This window comes from Aspergillus udagawae (assembly GCF_001078395.1).
Source record: "Aspergillus udagawae IFM 46973 DNA, scaffold_3, whole genome shotgun sequence".
In the NCBI taxonomy this organism is placed as follows: domain Eukaryota; kingdom Fungi; phylum Ascomycota; class Eurotiomycetes; order Eurotiales; family Aspergillaceae; genus Aspergillus; species Aspergillus udagawae.
The window spans coordinates 3552817-3570198 of NW_025091266.1; the positions used below are offsets into that span (position 1 = coordinate 3552817).

A 17382-nucleotide genomic window follows, 5' to 3' on the forward strand; every position below is an offset into this window, starting at 1 on the left:
ACAACTGCACTCATTACTATATCTCATCTTACCTTATTTTATATCGGGCCAAACCTAGCTAACGGCTAGGTGATCGTGAACGCTTTGACAGAATCTAATCTAATCTGCAGGACAATGCCTCGTCAACGGAGCAATGGCTGCATCCCCTGCAAGATGCGCCGAAAGAAATGCGATGAGAGAAAGCCAACCTGCGTCGCTTGTGCGCGTAATGTCCTTCTCTGTGCCTGGGGCTCCGATCCGCCGGCAAGCAAACCTCGCAAATCGGGTGGCAAAGGGTTGAAGACGAAGAGCCAGCGGCTAGTACGACATCAATCAGCGCCAAAGAGCATGAGATCGGACATGGCGTTGTCTGCGGCGCCAAATGCGATACATCCTCAACTCGCCCACCCGAAGACAAATTTCCTCTATTCATTTTTCTACACCCAAGCAGCACAAACGCTGTCAATAAAAGACGGGGAAGGAAACCCGTTCGTGCATGTCCTGATGCCAATGGCTGCTACTAGTGACATCGTCTTTCAAGCCATGCTTGCCTTCAGCGGAGTGATTTATGAACAGCAGCATTCCGATGCCTTAGCCACAACCACGTGGGAACATTACGCGCAGGCGATTCGCAGCTTGAAGCATACGCTCACGCTCTATGTTCATAACCAAGTTGACCGGGGGACTGAACTGGTCGCGACTGTGCTTCTACTGTTGTCCTTGGAGGTAAATAGGATGTCGCACTTTGGGATCTGTTAGTCAAAGTACTTACGAGTGTTTTCTGATCTCTCGTCCCTTTAGGTCAGTAAAGCAGACTCCGATGGTCATGCTTTCCGTCATCTCAGGGCATGTCGAGAGTTAGTGTCAGGGACTTTTGCCCACTGCCACAATCCTCAGTTGTTGGGCTTCCTGGCAGAGTATTACCTTTACACCCTGTCGCTCCTCCCCTCTAGCTTGGTCGAGCCTTCGGATCTGATTGAAGAGGATATCGACTTCGCATTCCGAATCTTACTGAACAACAGCGTCCCTGCAACCGGCGTTTTATGTGGATGTGCCCCGGAGATGTTTCGCACCATATCGAAAGCCACGATGGTGTCACGTCGTTTGTACGATGAGTTCACTGATGAAGCTGGCCCTTCGGTTGAATGTCTTCAGGAACGCCTCGATCTTTACAACTACGTCCAGTCTTGGTTGCCAGAACATGCCGACGAGGAAAATGCCTTGGTCGCGCGCGTCTATCAAACAGCTCTCTTGGTTCTTCTTTTGCAGGCTGAGCCCGGAGCTTCTGAAAATATGGCTATGAATGAACTGGTCGCGAGTCTCGTTAGTCTCCTTCGGATAATTCCGGTTGAGTCCAGCACAACAACAGTTCTAGCCTGGCCACTTGCGACTGTGGCACCGTGTGTCAAGTCTAGCACAGACCAGGCGTTTATCCAACAGTACTTTGGTGCCATTGTACAAAAATACCGATTTGGCAATCATCGGCAGACCGAGCAACTACTTCGGCTAATTTGGTCGCGCCGAGATTTGCAGCAACAGGGTCCATATTGTATACCCCGCGCTATGGAGGCACAGGGCTGTCAATTCCTACTCTGTTAGTCATGATTCAACATGTGATGTGCCGCGTCATTCGGTTTTTCTTTCTAGGGGGAATCAAAGGGACTTTCATTTCATTTCTTATGTTCGGAATTAGACTATCGTTCCTGTGGATGTAGGTCAGGTTTTAGCAATATTACAATCGATTGGGGCCACTAGAAAATAGTGAGCTTGCTTTCAGTAGCGTGGGCTAGAGATTCAGGAGAGGGCCTGAGATAGAAGATCGTCGTAAGTACCACCACAGCGGCCCAGTGAACCTTTCTAGAGCCTACTACAAGCACTCTGAATTTCCCATTGGGACAATCTAAGTTAGTCACAAACTTGGTAGAGCCTAGAGCGGCATCAGTGTAGAGCAGTCAAAGCTTGCGTAAACGTTAACCTCATGCTGACTTCTACTAGTCGGCCAGCCGCTGGCTCGTGCCCTACTCTACATGAACATGAGACACCTGGACCGCCGCTCCCCATATTCAGGATTCAATTTGCGGGGAGGGATCAGACCTCGGATTTTACATGAGGCATAAGAATGCGGGGGCTGATTCAGTGATAGGGTACCGAAGGCTAGTACTACTAAATCCGTTGTATCCACCCAGTAATGTACTAGCTACGGGTAGATAAGCGCGGGTCTGTAGCAGATTGGCTGGTGAGAGATAATTCCTCTGGGTTAGAACAGTTTAATTTGGATTGGAGAATGGAGAATGGAGAGGTTTCATCCTTCGGGATTTGACACCGGCTGTTCGAGTGATACTTTTGGAAAAGCTGACTTTTGAAGATTGCCGCTACTGATATGATGCATTCAAGCAATGACATGTCTATCGACCACGAGAGTTTGCCACTTTCTTGTGGTCTCTTGAAGCCACTCTTTCCCCAGAACGCTCATGCTCTGGGGTGGCGCCTCTTGTTTGGTTTATAAAACGAGCTCCCTGCAGGTTTCAGCTCCGAGTCCGGCAGGCTTTTTTCTTCAACATCAAGAGTCCGCTTTTTAAACTATCCTCTTGTCATTATTGAATTCCGTTCCCTGTCTTTTGGACTTATCAGAATGACCACGTCCTTCAGCCCATCCGAGACGGGGTCACAGAGCCCAGACATGCTAACAAAGAACTTCTCTCGAATGTGAGTGACCTCATATTTCCCGGAAAGCCTTCACCAGAACACATACTAACACACCCTTCGCTCCGTTAGATCCCTCCTCGGCTTAGCATTCATTACCTTAAACGTAAGCCAGTAGGCCATGGAACAGTTACCTCGAGACGATTATCAGCTGCTGATCAATGCCCATTGCAAATGCCAGTCATGGACCGCTTTTGCTTCGGCTTTGCCTTTGAGCCTCACATCTGGAGGTCCCACAAGCATCATCTGGGGTACGAGGCCTTTTAGCCCTGGTTACAAGGATTTACGGATACTGACGCAATCCCTGAACCAGGTCTCCTGACCTCGGGTTTTTGTACACTTTGTATCGCCGCCTCTCTGGCAGAATTTCTATCCGCATATCCTACGTTCGTCTCTCCGCATCCCATTTCATAATCATCAACAATCCACTCCTTGGTATTGGGGGAGATTCAAAGAAGCTAGCTGGGCGACGCTGATATTCGGACTTGGGCAGTGCCGCGGGACAATATCGTTGGGTAGCTGGTAAGATTTCCTTGCAGGTGATCTACAGTTAAGTCAATTGGAAAGATATTGACAGACTTTACGCGTCACTTTTTACAGCTGGTACGCGACGCTAGTGACTCTGTTCGATGAACGTCTTGCTGACTGAAGCGCCAGTTTCCTGGGATGACTACAGGCGGGTGCTCTCATGGATTACGGCATGGGCGAATGTCACCGCGTGGGTATGTAAGATCCCTGGCATACCACGGGGTTATGGCTGCGCCATCAAGACTTATCAGGAATCTACAGATCTGTCTATGCGCGACGGCGTCACTTTTTGGGAGCCAACTAGTCATTGACATTGTAATCCTAGTTCATCCGGTAATACACCCTCTATCAGTCCCTCTTCTCCTGTCCTCGGAACTTTACAGTATCCCCTTGATTAGGGTGCAGATCTATTCCTGACCTTGCTTTCTAGGAATTTAACTTGCAAAGATGGCATGTGTTTCTCATCTATGTCGGCTTTAACATGATAGCTCTTTTGGTGAACGCCTTCTGGAACAGAATTTTATCCGCGCTGAATAGAGCAGCCTGTAAGGCTTTTCCGTCCAGACGACGGCTGGGTTTATACACGCATGACTAATGCGATAAATATCTAGTGATCTGGTCCCTCTGTGGTTTATCCATCATTTTCGTGACTGTCCTGGCTTGCGCGTCGCCAAATTACAATTCTGCGAGGTACGTTGCAGCTAGCACAAAGCTGTGTCGCTTGGTCCTACTATTTCCACATTGCGAGTCAATCTGACGGCTCCGTCAGATTTGTGTTCACTACTTTCATCAATGAGACTGGATGTAAGTTCTCTTAAGTTCTGTTAGATCGTCTCCGCCCTGGTTTCAGTATAGCTAATTATTGGCAACCAGGGCCCGATGGCTTGGCTTGGCTTTTGGGGGTACGCCCAACACTTTTGCCTTATCTTTGAACTTGAAGACTGATCAACAGTTTTCAGCTGCTCCAAGGTGGACTGTGCCTTGTCGGAGTTGTGCGTATTCGCGCCCACAGACACTTGATATTACTGACTAAATAATTGGGACCAGGACGCAGTTGCGCACATGATCGAGGGTAAGACCCTTCTGTATTCCGTGCTACGGCCTTCCTCACCTAACATTGTTCATTCTTTGACCAGAAATTCCCAAGCCAACCGTAGATGGACCGCTAATTATGGTCGCGTGTGTGGCAATTGGCCTCGCCACCAGCTTGATCTTAATTATCGCTCTTCTCTTCGTGTCTCGTGATATAGACACCATTATCACCTCTGGTGCAGGGCCTCTACTTCAAATCTTTTTTGAAGCAACGAACAGCGAAGTGGGGTCCATTTGCTTGCTTCTGTTTGTCTTCCCCCCCGCGATTTCAGGTCACTATGTCTGACAGCTGATCGTTTCTTTCTGCAATCCTCCAGTTTCCCCATTGGGTGCCTTTTGCTAGGTGTGGTAGCCATAACAACCACGTCTAGTCGGATGATCTATGCTCTTGCTAGGTACGGACAAGTCTCAAACTCAAATTACTGAAAAATGAACTTTCCTTAACTCTTCCAATTTATACTTGTACTAATTGAGCATACAGAGACTCTGGGCTACCATTCTCTTCCATTTGGACTATTTTTAATGCCAGGCTCAAAACGCCTGTGAATGCCCTGGCTCTAAACACTGCAGCAGTAATCTGCTGCGGCTTTATCTTCCTCGGCTCTTCCAGGTATAGTCTGCTGCTGCTGGAGCCATTGTCCAAGGACACCGGATTTTGTCCAACGGCTAACCCATCATATCACTCATCTAGTGCATTCAATGCACTGAGCTCTGCGACCGTCATATGCTTTGACATATCCTATTGCCTCCCCATTTTGATTCATTGTATACGGGGCCGCAAATTGCTCCCTGTGGGCCCATGGAGCCTCTACCCTGTCATTGGATGGATTGTGAATATTGTATATTATATCTTTTCCCTTCATTTCTTCCTCTGGCCCTTTACCCACGACTAATCCTGAAATAGGTGTCAATCGCGTATATTTTATTTACGACTGTGCTCTTCGTATTTCCACCTGCCCGTCCAGTAACGGGTTCGACAATGAGTGAGGATGTCCCTGCTCGAGCGAATTTCAAAAACTTAACTGACGGACGGTTCTGTTGTTTGGTAGACTATGCCATTGCCGCTATCGGCGGAATCGCGTTGCTATCCGCAATCGACTGGTTTGTCAGGGGCCAAAAGCGCTTTATGCAGATCCTGGTGAATGCAGAAATTGAATGCCCTCAAGCCAGGTCATCAATTAGTCCGACCAAGTCGGACGTATGATTCGGGGGTTCGGACTGGGATATTGGAGCAAATGTCTGCTAATTTTGTTGCTTGAGTTCAAATTGGCACTGGTTTTGCTCGAGGAACAATGCCTTCACTCGCCATTTGTGGCCTTGGTGGCTGTATGCGCTGAGCAAATTAACTGGCGGGTGGGAGAGAGTATTGGAAAAGGTTGAATCGAATATTTTGATCTATCTTAACTGAAACGTGGAAAGCACACCAATGCGTAGTTAGTCTCGGCGGTTGGACCAAGTCAATCCCGACCATTCTTCGGCTGCAAACTTTAGTCGTGACGGATGGAAGGTTGGAAAGAGGCGGTTGGCAGCCACCTGCACACAGTCGAATTGTTGGCACTTCTAGTGGAAGATCACCAGATTATTCTCCGCAAATAATCCTGCTACTACAGGAGGGTTGGGAATAAGTATCATCCAAAGGTAAGGGCCTCGATAGTGATACTACAAGCAATTGAGGGCCACTCATCCAATAAAATCACCTATTGATTCTCACAATGTAAGCTTCCACATCAGGTACCATCTAAGATAATGTTTCTTCACAAAAATGTGTATACGTAATCTATTCTTGTGGATGGCGAATTCGAACTGACTAGGTGGGAGGACTTACAAACAGGCGCTCAGTTCGCCGGATCATTACGACTTTTGCATCAGGGAGGAGAGTTCTCCCAAGTCATGGGCCATGGCGTCCGTGGCGCAAGGGCAAGCCCCGTCCACGGTCCAACAAGACTGTTCACTTATGGAACCTCATACTGATTTCTTGCGCTTTTACGCGCGCCTCTCAATCTTTCGCCTCGACCATTAGTCAGTCTATCAAATCACTCCGCACAGTGTTATTGAGCGCTCGTTCGGCGGATCGTATTATCAACCAGAAGGCTCTGGTGGAGTGTGTGGCGGCATATGGATGTTCCACGCGCAGGGACCCCTGCCAAGAACCCGCTTAACTGTCCTTGGTAATTATATCCGCCAAGAAAAGAGGTCGTGGACGATTGACCGTAATGCTTTGTCGTAGTCTAGTCCTCTATAGGGTTATTGCACGTCAAAAACTAATCCTCAAATCCAGGTTGGTACCCTTACAAATATTGAAGCACTGGGCTTTTGTGAAATATTTAACAAGGGATAGGCAAATGTCCTGAAAGACCACCAGGTCAAAATACACATAGTTTGTCCAAGAGCACGTCAAAACCTCAACATGCCAAACCCAGCCTCTGATACATCATGGCTCCAGCAGTGAGCCAAGGTGCAACCCACAAGCAACCAAGTCCAGCGTAAGACCGGACCTTGAAATATCTCCAGCCGGTCAGAGTGCCTGCCAAGACGGTGATCCAGATAATGGCTTTCTCTTCCAAAGTTCGAACTCCGACGCGCGACCATTGAATGTTGAGCAGTGCTGATACAATGTTAGCGGAAATTCATCTTCGTTCAGGGAGCAACATCAAGCTTACCTGAAGCGGCCAGCAGAGCATTCACCATATCCCAGGCGGTTGTTGCTGTCGCTTTTCCGAGGGCATGCTTCTCGTTAGGGGGGATGGAAGCAATAGCAGGGTCGACCTCCCTGATCCCAAAGAGTATATGACCTGGGATCGAGACAGCATTAATAGCTGCTGAGGCATAGTACAGTGTCGTAGGGATGAATGACATGTCGGCAAAGATAGGCAATAAGATCATCAAAACCAATTGGTATCAAGAGTACAAGATGGCCATTACTTGGGGCTCGGCCTCCTCATAAAAGTCTCGAGCGGATCTCTTATGGGTAGTAAAATGCCAGTCGCCTTTTGTCAGCAGTTCTTGCGGAGGGGCAGGTTTCTTGCATATAATGACAAATGACAAACCACGCACTGCGTACTGATGGTAGTCCCACAGAGAATTCCATGCGCCCTTCGGCATTCAAAATTATTACTAATGGACTAGGCGATGTATTCACCTTCCATAGTCTAGCCTGACATATTCAGGTTCCACCGTGGTAAGATGCTTGAGCCCTGCCGGCATTTTTAAACTGATCTTAGGCCAAAGTAGTAGCTTAACCCGCCAAGATATATATGTAAGATGTGGCCGTGTGGGGTCCTCCACTTGTTGCTGTCAGCCCGTCTTGGCCCTTCCAACATGTGCATGCTTTACCACGTACTACAACTATTAACTATAAAACCTAGTGACTGACCATAGAACCCTCCATTGAAGCGCGCGCGAAAAATGCGAACCTTAATGACCTATCAATGTCTCTTTAGCGGTTCACTGAAGTTGAAGTATAATAAGACTAAATGTATTTTCTAGAAAGGAGCCATATCAGACCCTATCACATGGTAGCTGAGGCGCTACGCCTCATGAAAAAAATTCCCTAGCTACCTATTAAGCGCCTTAAATGATTCTACAGTCTTACAGATAGGGTATAAGGAGAAGAACTGGTTAATGCCGGAGCCCAGGATAGTAAACACAATGCCCAGTACCCACATGCGCACAGTATTGACAGGTATGGTGGGTCATCGGTCGCGGGGACGACAGCCCTAACTGTGGACTTGTCAGTTCATTACATACATGCAATGGCTGAATCAAGATCATGGTTATTCTCACTCACCTTCTCGGAATGATGACCGTTCCGATTCATTGCTGTACTCCTCATTCTTACCCTCGGCGACCTTGGCAAACAAAGAACTAGCCATGGAGACACACTCTGGCTCCATGCCACGGTCAGGTTGGCTAACCCGCTCAAGGAGCTCGACAGATTCGCTGGTATCCCATTTATAATTACCTAGTAGTCTCTAACATGTCATGAAATCAAGGGGACCCAAGGAGCCTTCCTCAGTGAGCCTTTCTCTCACGGGCATATTGGATTCCTCAAGATGGGGAGATTAAGAGAGCGCCAAGAGGGCCCTGAGGATCTTGCTTTGAATATCCGGTCCCGCACGTGACATGTGTAGCGTCCAGGTGTGTTGTGGAAACACCTCCACCGCCGGAATAGGTGTAATTCCGATGCCCGCAACCGTTGTGGGCAAATGGCGTGTGGCTTGGGGACGGCTGAGCGGATGGGAACTTACGAGGGCTTATAACAGCTACATTACCGTTTGAGCCATTGTTGGAACCTACTTGTCCGTGGCATAACATCACAACCTGTGATTTACATCTCTGGAACCAAGAATAATCAAGATCAAAAGATCAAAAGATCAAAACTAGAATTTGCTGGGAGTCACCACCCAACTTGTAACCAGCCAGCGTATGAATTCAACGTAGTCAATATAAGCAGGTGGGGTGCCCCTCACTGGTGATGTGCCTAATAGCTCGTGTTCGGGAAACTCAACCTATTGCTGTACACCTTCTGAGCCCACCTAGGCAGCTGCGTCATTTCCCTGCGTCATTTCTGGCCCCGCCTTGATTTAATACGAGCTGTCTTCTACACACTCTGAGACTTAAGACCAAGGCATCTCCTACTGTCCGATCCTTGAGTCCCTCTCTCGTATTGGGTTGAAAACAGCCCTACCAAGATGACAAGTGAGTCGGGACATCCTTCTGAGATAACCGGTGGCTGCCTGTGTGCAAGTATCCGGTACACTGTCCACTTCGATGGAGTACATAAGTGGCCGCCAAAGGTACTGCATCGTCCTGAAATCTGGGTCTTATCTGCTAACAGAAATTCTTTTCAAACAGTCGGCTTCCTGTCAATGCACAATGTGCCGCAAGTGGACTGCTAGTCTACTTCCTCAATTTCTTTCCCTCTCACCAGAGCAGATAAGTCCCGCAATCTCTGCGTCGCCGACTTACACAGAATACCGTTCGTCGGAGAAGTGCCTGAGGGGATTCTGCTCAAAGTGTGGGAGTTCGCTTTTGTGGAGGTCAGAGGAAAATCCGGAGATTGATTTGTTCCTAGGAACAATAGACGAAAAATGGCTGGTCGGCGAGAGAGTGGACAGTGGAAGCAGCACAAGCGATACTGTCGGGCCTACGAGAAAAGGCGGCGTTGGAAAGACGCTGGGTATCCCAATGAACGGGCATTATTATTATGAAAATGTGATTACCGGAGTGACTGATGGTCTTCATGGAGGGAAAAAGTACCTTACACACCCATCGCAAGGGGATGGTTTTGACTGATTCTGCTGACTTGGCTATGTGGAATGTTTGTGATAGATCACTGCAGTATACAGTAATGAGATCTTTCCAGCCTCTTTCCTAGCACCCTTGATCTGTCGTTGCACCGGACATGTTACAATCTATAGCAGGATCAAAATATTGGACGCAGCTCAGTTCCAAGACGCGTTCGCCATTGATCTTGGTGAGAAGTCCTTTTCTAAAGCGGAAATAAGCAGCAGTCGTTGTTTCCTCATAAGACTAGTGTGACTTGAACAGTCGGCACACAAGCAGAGCAACACTTACTAATGTTGGGCCTTGCTGAAAGATTCGAGTCCAGCGGACAGACACCAGGGGGAAAGAAGAGAAATATTTGCTACCTGGTGGACTGTTTCACTGTGCTTGGCACTACTGTTCATAGATCTGCTGCTGAGATATTATTTGTTGTTATGTTGCAAAGCGGAATTTGGTCTTTCGGATTAGTTAACACGGAATGTTTTGTAATCATCCCGTGCCACAAATCATGTAGATGTAATGTTTGGGTCTGGCGCTGATTTGGTACCAGGCTGGGTAAACTTTAAACCTTTAAGAAGGTTATCTTAATATGAAATGTAGTGCATTACTAATTATCTATCAACATCCCGAAGACTGTGGCGAGGAGCCTTGAGTGGATTCTAGGTTCGACCGCCCACCCTTTAAGCAGTTGTATATAAACTGCTCACTTGGAAGTAATATTATACGATTGTTGGGCTAAAGAGTGATAATACTTTTTCTGGCTTCCAGACGCTATCTACCACATCAACTACACTATGGCTCAGAAGACGGTCTTCATCACAGGTTGCAGCGAAGGCGGAATAGGCGATGCTCTAGCTAAAACCTTCCACAAAAAGGGCATGCGAGTTTTTGCGAGTGCTCGCAATCTCGCTAAAGTCCAACATCTCAAGGACATCGGGCTTGACATCATACAATTAGACGTTGCCGATGAAGAGTCCATCAGGCAAGCGGTGGAGGCTGTCAAGACGGCAACTGGTGGAACTTTGGATTTCCTGGTTAATAACTCGGGTTTAGGTAAGTGTCAAGATCTCGAGCATTCAATTATTTTACTTGTGTCAAAGCTGACTATTTGACAGGATACAGTATTCCCCTGTTGGACTCGGATGTGTCTGTAGCGAAGAAGATGTTTGATGTGAATGTCTTCGGTGTCGTTACGGTAACTCAAGCATTTGCACCTCTTCTTATTGCATCAAAAGGGACAATTATTAACATCGGGTCCGTGCTTGGCAAAATGCCACTCCCATGGCAAGGATACTACAATGCAAGTAAAGCCGCGGTTGCTCTCATCACCGACCAGATGCGCATTGAGCTCTCCCCTTGGGGAGTTAGAGCCATCCTCGTCAATACCGGTGCAATTAGGACGAAGTTTTTGGATAACCTTCCAAATACCCCAGTCCTACCCGAGGGTTCCCTGTACTATCCTGCTAAGGACGTGATTGAGCCGCAATTGGCCGGAGTCGAGCTGGAGAAACAAGCTATGGATGTCAATTCCTATGCTGAGGCCGTTGTCAACAAGGTAACAAGGTCTAGCCCTAAAAAGCATCTCTGGATTGGAGGAGGAGCTCTTCTGACCTGGTTGGCATCTACTTTCGGTTGGTCAACCATTTGGGTAAGATCATCCCTTATCCTCAAGCAAAGGTGCTACTTTGTTGACTTGACGCAGGACTTGTTACTACCTCCGGTCCTTAATATGCCAACTATAACGAACAAGATCCGCACCGCAGAAAAGTAGGAACAGGATCGCCGAAAGGGGAACAATATGAACTAACCACCCCATGTATGCTTACTTGTCGCGAAAGCAGCGGGTCTCGTCTTTCTTTTTTTTTAGTTTATTTTTTACAAAGTCTACTTAATATTTGGTTGCGCGCAATACAGGGGCCATATTCTTCGCTGTGCCTGTAGCCCTACACCTTAAAAAGATTGTAATAACCCTAAACGACCTTGAAATCACCCCTAATACACATAATCATCATGTTCCTCATCCACACTACTAAACATAAACTTAGATCACCAGAGGAGACAAACCCACAGCCAGAATATTAGTAGAAGACCTGAACCCAGGCTGAGGTATTCTTGATCCATGCGGAACGGTGGGGTCTGGGCGTTGGCCCGATGCTATCATGGTTTCGATAAGATGATTATTGATCATCCCGCATTTTCTCCACCACTCTTCGAGGGTGCGGTCCTCCTTTCCCGTCGCCACTAGTAACCCAATCTGGCTAGTATACTGAAGTCGGTTTTCTCTTACCCCGTCGGCCTCTTGTCCATCCGGTGTTGGAATGAAGATAACCTTGCCCCATGAGCAATATAACCGTCATACTTAGATGTTGGTGTGCTGTATACAAATTCACTTAATTCGAAGAATTTACCATTCAGGATAACTTGTCATCTCCCCTAATACTCTCTCATCTTTACGAAGCCTAATCCATTCTTATCCACGCACCATCGTTCATCTATACTTCTCCAATAACGATGAAAGCGATAGTCACAAACCGGTCTCTGCCTAAGCGGCTACTCAGCTTTGGTCTTGGTAGACCACTTGGGGAGGGCGCACATGTCAAAGATATCCCAATGCCAGAAATCACAGAAGACGAGGTCCTGGTTAAAGTATGCGCTGTCGCATTAAATCCAATAGACTTCAAGGATATCGATTTCATGTCACCGCGGAATAGTGTTGCTGGCTGTGACTATGCCGGCCATGTGACCAAGGTTGGGAAGAATTCTGGACAACGCTGGAAAGTGGGAGACAGGATAGCCGGCTTTGTTCATGGTGGGCTGTACCCTGACGTTGGCTCATTTGCTGAGTACCTCAAAGTCGACGGAGATCTCGCTTGGAAAATACCAGAGACAATGAGCTACGCTGAAGCCGCTACCTACGGAGTCCCAGCAGCTACGGCGATGCTTGCACTCGCATATCTTGACATCCCCTGGGCAGATATCGAGAAGGGGCACGACCTCCAAACTGATCAATCGCCAATTCTCATCTATTCAGGCGGTTCGAATGTTGGTCTCTTCGCGATCCAGCTAGCCAAGAGGGCAGGTTTAAAGGTTGTTGTAACGGCATCGCCACGTTCTTTTGATCTTGTGAAGCGATATGGTGCAGATGCTGTTTATGACTACCGGTCTCAAACAACTGCTGGTGAAATCACTAAAGCCTATCCAAATATTACAAGAGCCCTGGACTGTTACTCAGAGGGTGGTTCCACCACCTTTTGCGCCAATGTTCTGAAGACCGGCAAAGTGGTAACGTTACTTGACCAAGGAAAGCCGAATAAACCAGACATCGAGTATAAGTTTCTCATGGTCTACACTGTGTTCGGTCGGCAGTTCAGCATATTGGCGCCACTAGGCCCTTCGTTTCCGGTTGTCCCGTCTGATCGTCAGGCTCTTCGTCAGTTTTATGCTGGTCTACCAAAATTGTGCCATGATGTTGTGAAACCACCACCCATCACAACAATGCAAGGTGGATTCAAGGAGATCTTCGAGGGCCTGAACACGCTTCGAAAGGGAGAGGGTCGGGGCACCAAGCTTGTCGTGGAACTTGAATGAGAATGCCGCTCTTTCTGTCTCCTGCCTTAATGATTAACAACATGTATATACCGGTCCTGTTTGAGTGTTCATTCGTCGCTGCTCTTTTCTTGAAGATTTATGAGATGATCCGCTACGAAGTATGTAATGGCGGATCTGTAGACGACGATACGATAAGAGATACTGGGCTGTCTGATACTTTGTCAATTCTATTGGCAATATGTTTCATAATAAAAGGGGTGTTCTGCCTATACCTTGTGGCTACAATAGCTGCTTTCCAATGCTTTATACCGACTCAGTTAATAGCGATCATCAAGAAGGAAAAGGCTTAATATATAGAGGCGCTTCACTCGCTGCAAGTGACTACATAGCTACGATAAGACAATCAGGAAGCGCATCCAGACATGGGAGCACAGGACGAAAAAGTTCAGGAACTGATGACCAGGGCAATCGGTTGAAGAGCTGAAATGTACTAAACCCATGCTCTTTTCCGATTCAAGCCATGAACCGACTCCGGCTGATTTCCCTTTCCTTTGGTATGTACGGTAAATGCTTCCAAAGGGTGTGTGCCACCGCTTTAATCACGGTGGAGAGCGTTCCATCATATCAGAAAGTGAGTTAAGTACAATCTCTCTGTCTATTCTACCTATACAGTACTTCAGCATCGGCCTCTCTCGTATATATCAGGAACGCCGACGTAGCACAAACAACCGTAGATGAGACATTAGGCGGCCTAAACGGTGGAGCGGCCTATTGTCGGCCATCGACGTCGTTCCTTTTACCTCCTGAGCATGTTACTATAATTAAGCGAATAGAAATGCGCTCGAAATTTCTCTCATATGCAACCGGGGGGTTTATTGCTCCGTCATCTTGCACTAGTTTCGGGTTTAGAGTCACGAGTCGGCTCAAATATATGATTAGTGATCACAGACATATCTTCTGCCCGTACTGTTGGGCCCAAGACAGGTTATTCAGTATGAAGTCTGAACCTAGTGCAAAATAGAAGTATTGATGGTAATGGGCCCTTCCCTGACTGGAATATGTACTTTTCTTCTTTGGGGCTTAAGCCTAGCTGTATGTCGGCTTTCTGTTGCTCAACCTAATCTACTTGCTCTGTGCAGATGAGCCCCACAATTCAGTTCTGTTTTTGAGGAACTTCCTATGTTTTTATAGTTTAGATTAGAACAAGACTTATATGGCAACATATTTGCCTTATCCATAGGGAAAGCATTCTCTGGTCCTGGTTATGTGCGATTCTTGTCTGCTCTAGGTAGGGCCTTCATAAAAATACATTAAACTATTTCTAGTTGTGAGCGTATTCTGGCCGCGATTAATACTTAATGGGTTGCGCTGGCGTTGCACAGGCTCACAGCACATATATATTAGAGAAATATATCCTTGCGACTGTGTGCAATGGTAAATAAGTGTTCATACTTCTAGTTCCTCTTTCTCTTGCCCAGAAGACTCTCCCTGTTGAAGGACTGGGAAATCGCACCTCATTTTCGTGGACTACCTCAGGTCATGCCCTCAATTTACTGGTGCAAGCACAACGGCAAAAAGCAGAGAACTCAGCTGCTCCAATAATTCAGTATTATTACCCTCCTTCAATTATTCCTCCCCTTCAGCTCCTATCACCGCGTGGACGGTGTTTGTGAACCTTCAATACAGAGGACAACGTCTTAGGCAATCAAGTGCCGAGCAGTGAATAAGGTGCACCAAACAGAATTTGAAGAAGACATTATCTGTATGTCCCAGTGGCCACTGTACAAGGGAAAGACAGTCGTCCCATATTCTGCGCAGCTCCATCTAATGCAGTGAACATTAACAGCATCTCTATTCTGAACTTTTTGCACCTAAGGCTCTATCGGTTAAATTCGTTCCTTAATAGATTTCGTTGCACATGAGTTTGGAGACGATATGTATGTTAGAAGCTGTGATTCACTTCAAGGTTCATCACAAGCAGCCAGCTTCTCCTCTCGCTCTTGCCTCCACCGTTCACCCATTTTCCATTCAACCCAAATGAGCGGTTGGAAAAGAAGCATTACGCCAGTGACAATGAAGAAAGCTTTCATCACCCTTACAGCATCTATTATTGGCTGGATAACACTGACACCCGCCGCGCCCAGCAGACAACGGCACAGATTGTTGAGCGCTGTCGCGCTGGCAGGGCGCTCAGGTAAGCAGTCGATCAGCAACGTCGAGTTGATGTTGAAGAGGGCCATTGCTGAGAATGCTATCAAGAACTGGAGGATAAGCGGCGCCGCTAGGTTCGGACCGTACTGCCGCCGCAAGTCGTTGAACTCGAAGCTGGGCCCGTACAGCACTAGCGAGATGACGAGTGCGATGCTGAAAAGAGGCATGTAACGTAGACGGGCTCGTACGAGAGGGAAGTCGCGGCTGCTGACGATTCTTTCTTCGGAGGGAATGTTGTGCTCTCGTCTGTACCGCTCCTGGGCCCATCTGAAGCTCTGGTCCAGTAGCCAGCCTGAGCTGAGCGAGCCGCAGATGCAGCCAAAGCCATTGGGCAGGAAACATAGGCCAAGCTGCCACTCATTAAGATAGGGAAAGCCGTGCAACAGCATCGTCGTGGTCGAGGATGTCACCATGCTCCATGCGGTGTAGGCCACTGCGCCCCAGACCAGAAGGGCTGCAATGTCCTTTTCAAAAATGTAGGCTAATGGACTGCAGGCTTTCTTCCTTTTCACGGGCATCGGTGGACGAGGACTCGAGGGCCGACTGCTTTCAGGGCTCACCTTCGACACCATTGGTGGTTTGAGCTTATAGATAAAGGGTTCGCCAAACCCCGAAAGAGGGATGCTGCCGTTGCCCGTTATGCCGCGATGAGTCTCCGGCAGAAAGATAAGGATGGCACTGAGGATGACCACGCTCAAGGCAAACAGCAGCCAGAAAATGCTTCTGAAACCCCACACACTGTTCAGAGCACCCCCTATAACGGGTCCAAATGCCTGGCCCGTCATACTACTGGCGTCAGTGATATGAACTACTTTTAGGGCCATGTGGTATCCGCTGCACCTACCGCATCCCGGCGTTCGCCCCCATGAAGCCACCACGTTCCTTTGACGATGTAATGTCAGCGATGACACCAGTGCTGATGCTAATCGTAGCTGCAGAGCCTGCGGCCTGTAGGCCTCGCAAGACCATGAGCATTGGATAGCTGGACGTAAAAGCGAGAGCCAGGTTGGCAGCCGTGTAAATAGTGAGGCATATGGTGAATGTGAGGCGGCGGCCGCAGGTGTCTGAGAGCGTGCTGAAGATTGAGGGAGCAATCCCCTGTACAACCATGTAGATGGTGATTGTCAACGCAACAAGGGATGCATTCACACCCAGATCAGTGGATATGGTGTCAACAGCGGGAAAATAGATGTTCGATGACAGGGGCGATAAGGAGCCCGCTAGGGAGACAAAGATGACAATATTCCATTTCTGCTTCTTGGAGAGATTACGATACGGCGGCCCCTGCCCCTGCCTTGGAGGAGCAGGTGGCTCAATTGATGCCTTTGGGCATTTATCCACAGACATGGATGTCAACTTGTGCTCGTTCGCTAATGACACGGTGAGGGGGACAAAAAGAACTGATAATTTTTCGTCTTCTCTGTTTACCAAAGGTGACAGTGAGACGATTGGATGAGGGCGAAGTGCTTGGTTATGAGTTGGGACAGAGCACAGCCACTTGGGATGCCGGTTTCTGTTGATATATTCTCCTTACTGCCTGCCTATTTTGGATGATTCGGCACGGTTTCCCATCTTCCCTTCCTCCCATATGATCGACAGTGATCTTCCCCCTGAAACGTCGATCTGCAAACTAATCTAGGATGCGATGACTTGGATGATGAAATTCTACGAGTTTTCCTGAACCCCGTGCCAAACATATTTTCATGTGCCTAAGGCTCCAACCTGATTGGCCAACCTGAATTTTGTATACCTCAACTGGAGCAATCGGGAAAAGAAGCCACACGGGCCACGCCGCAGCCGCTGTGGTGTGGATTCGGTCCCTAGCCCGGAAAACTGCCTTGATTTCGGTGAAGACCGGACCCGTTTCGGGTCGGGATGAAGTCTCGCCAAGTCCAGGCCCGGGAAATAAAAAATGGATGTCACCTTGATTCCCTGTTGGAGATCTGGGTTGAAGAACCTTGGCCACCCAAAAGTGGGGATGGCACATCCAGGCCAAACTGAGAATGGCAGGAAGTAGACTATCCAGCACATCAT

The 17382-nt window shown here is 48.0% G+C and overlaps 5 protein-coding genes across 5 annotated transcripts; 3 read left to right on the forward strand and 2 right to left on the reverse strand.

Moving 5' to 3' along the window:
* Positions 1–114: 114 nt before the first annotated feature.
* Aud_005082 (Zn(II)2Cys6 transcription factor) lies at positions 115–1578 on the forward strand (the record flags this gene model as incomplete). Its single annotated transcript, XM_043290016.1, has 2 exons — positions 115–705; positions 781–1578. The coding sequence occupies 2 exons, from the start codon at positions 115–117 to the stop codon at positions 1576–1578; spliced, it is 1389 nt and encodes a 462-aa protein (XP_043145951.1).
* A 5126-nt stretch (positions 1579–6704) lies between these two features.
* On the reverse strand, positions 6705–7185 carry Aud_005083 (uncharacterized protein; the record flags this gene model as incomplete). The annotated part of the gene is made up of 2 exons (XM_043290017.1): positions 6705–6907; positions 6963–7185. The coding sequence occupies 2 exons, from the start codon at positions 7183–7185 to the stop codon at positions 6705–6707; spliced, it is 426 nt and encodes a 141-aa protein (XP_043145952.1).
* Positions 7186–10382: 3197 nt separating this feature from the next.
* Positions 10383–11359, forward strand: Aud_005084 (SDR family oxidoreductase; the record flags this gene model as incomplete). The annotated part of the gene is made up of 3 exons (XM_043290018.1): positions 10383–10641; positions 10704–11236; positions 11291–11359. The coding sequence occupies 3 exons, from the start codon at positions 10383–10385 to the stop codon at positions 11357–11359; spliced, it is 861 nt and encodes a 286-aa protein (XP_043145953.1).
* Positions 11360–12099: 740 nt separating this feature from the next.
* On the forward strand, positions 12100–13176 carry Aud_005085 (zinc-binding alcohol dehydrogenase family protein; the record flags this gene model as incomplete). The annotated part of the gene is made up of 1 exon (XM_043290019.1): positions 12100–13176. The coding sequence occupies one exon, from the start codon at positions 12100–12102 to the stop codon at positions 13174–13176; it is 1077 nt and encodes a 358-aa protein (XP_043145954.1).
* A 1922-nt stretch (positions 13177–15098) lies between these two features.
* On the reverse strand, positions 15099–16695 carry Aud_005086 (uncharacterized protein; the record flags this gene model as incomplete). The annotated part of the gene is made up of 2 exons (XM_043290020.1): positions 15099–16134; positions 16193–16695. 2 exons carry the CDS (start codon positions 16693–16695, stop codon positions 15099–15101), a joined length of 1539 nt encoding a protein of 512 aa, XP_043145955.1.
* Between the last annotated feature and the right edge of the window lie 687 nt (positions 16696–17382).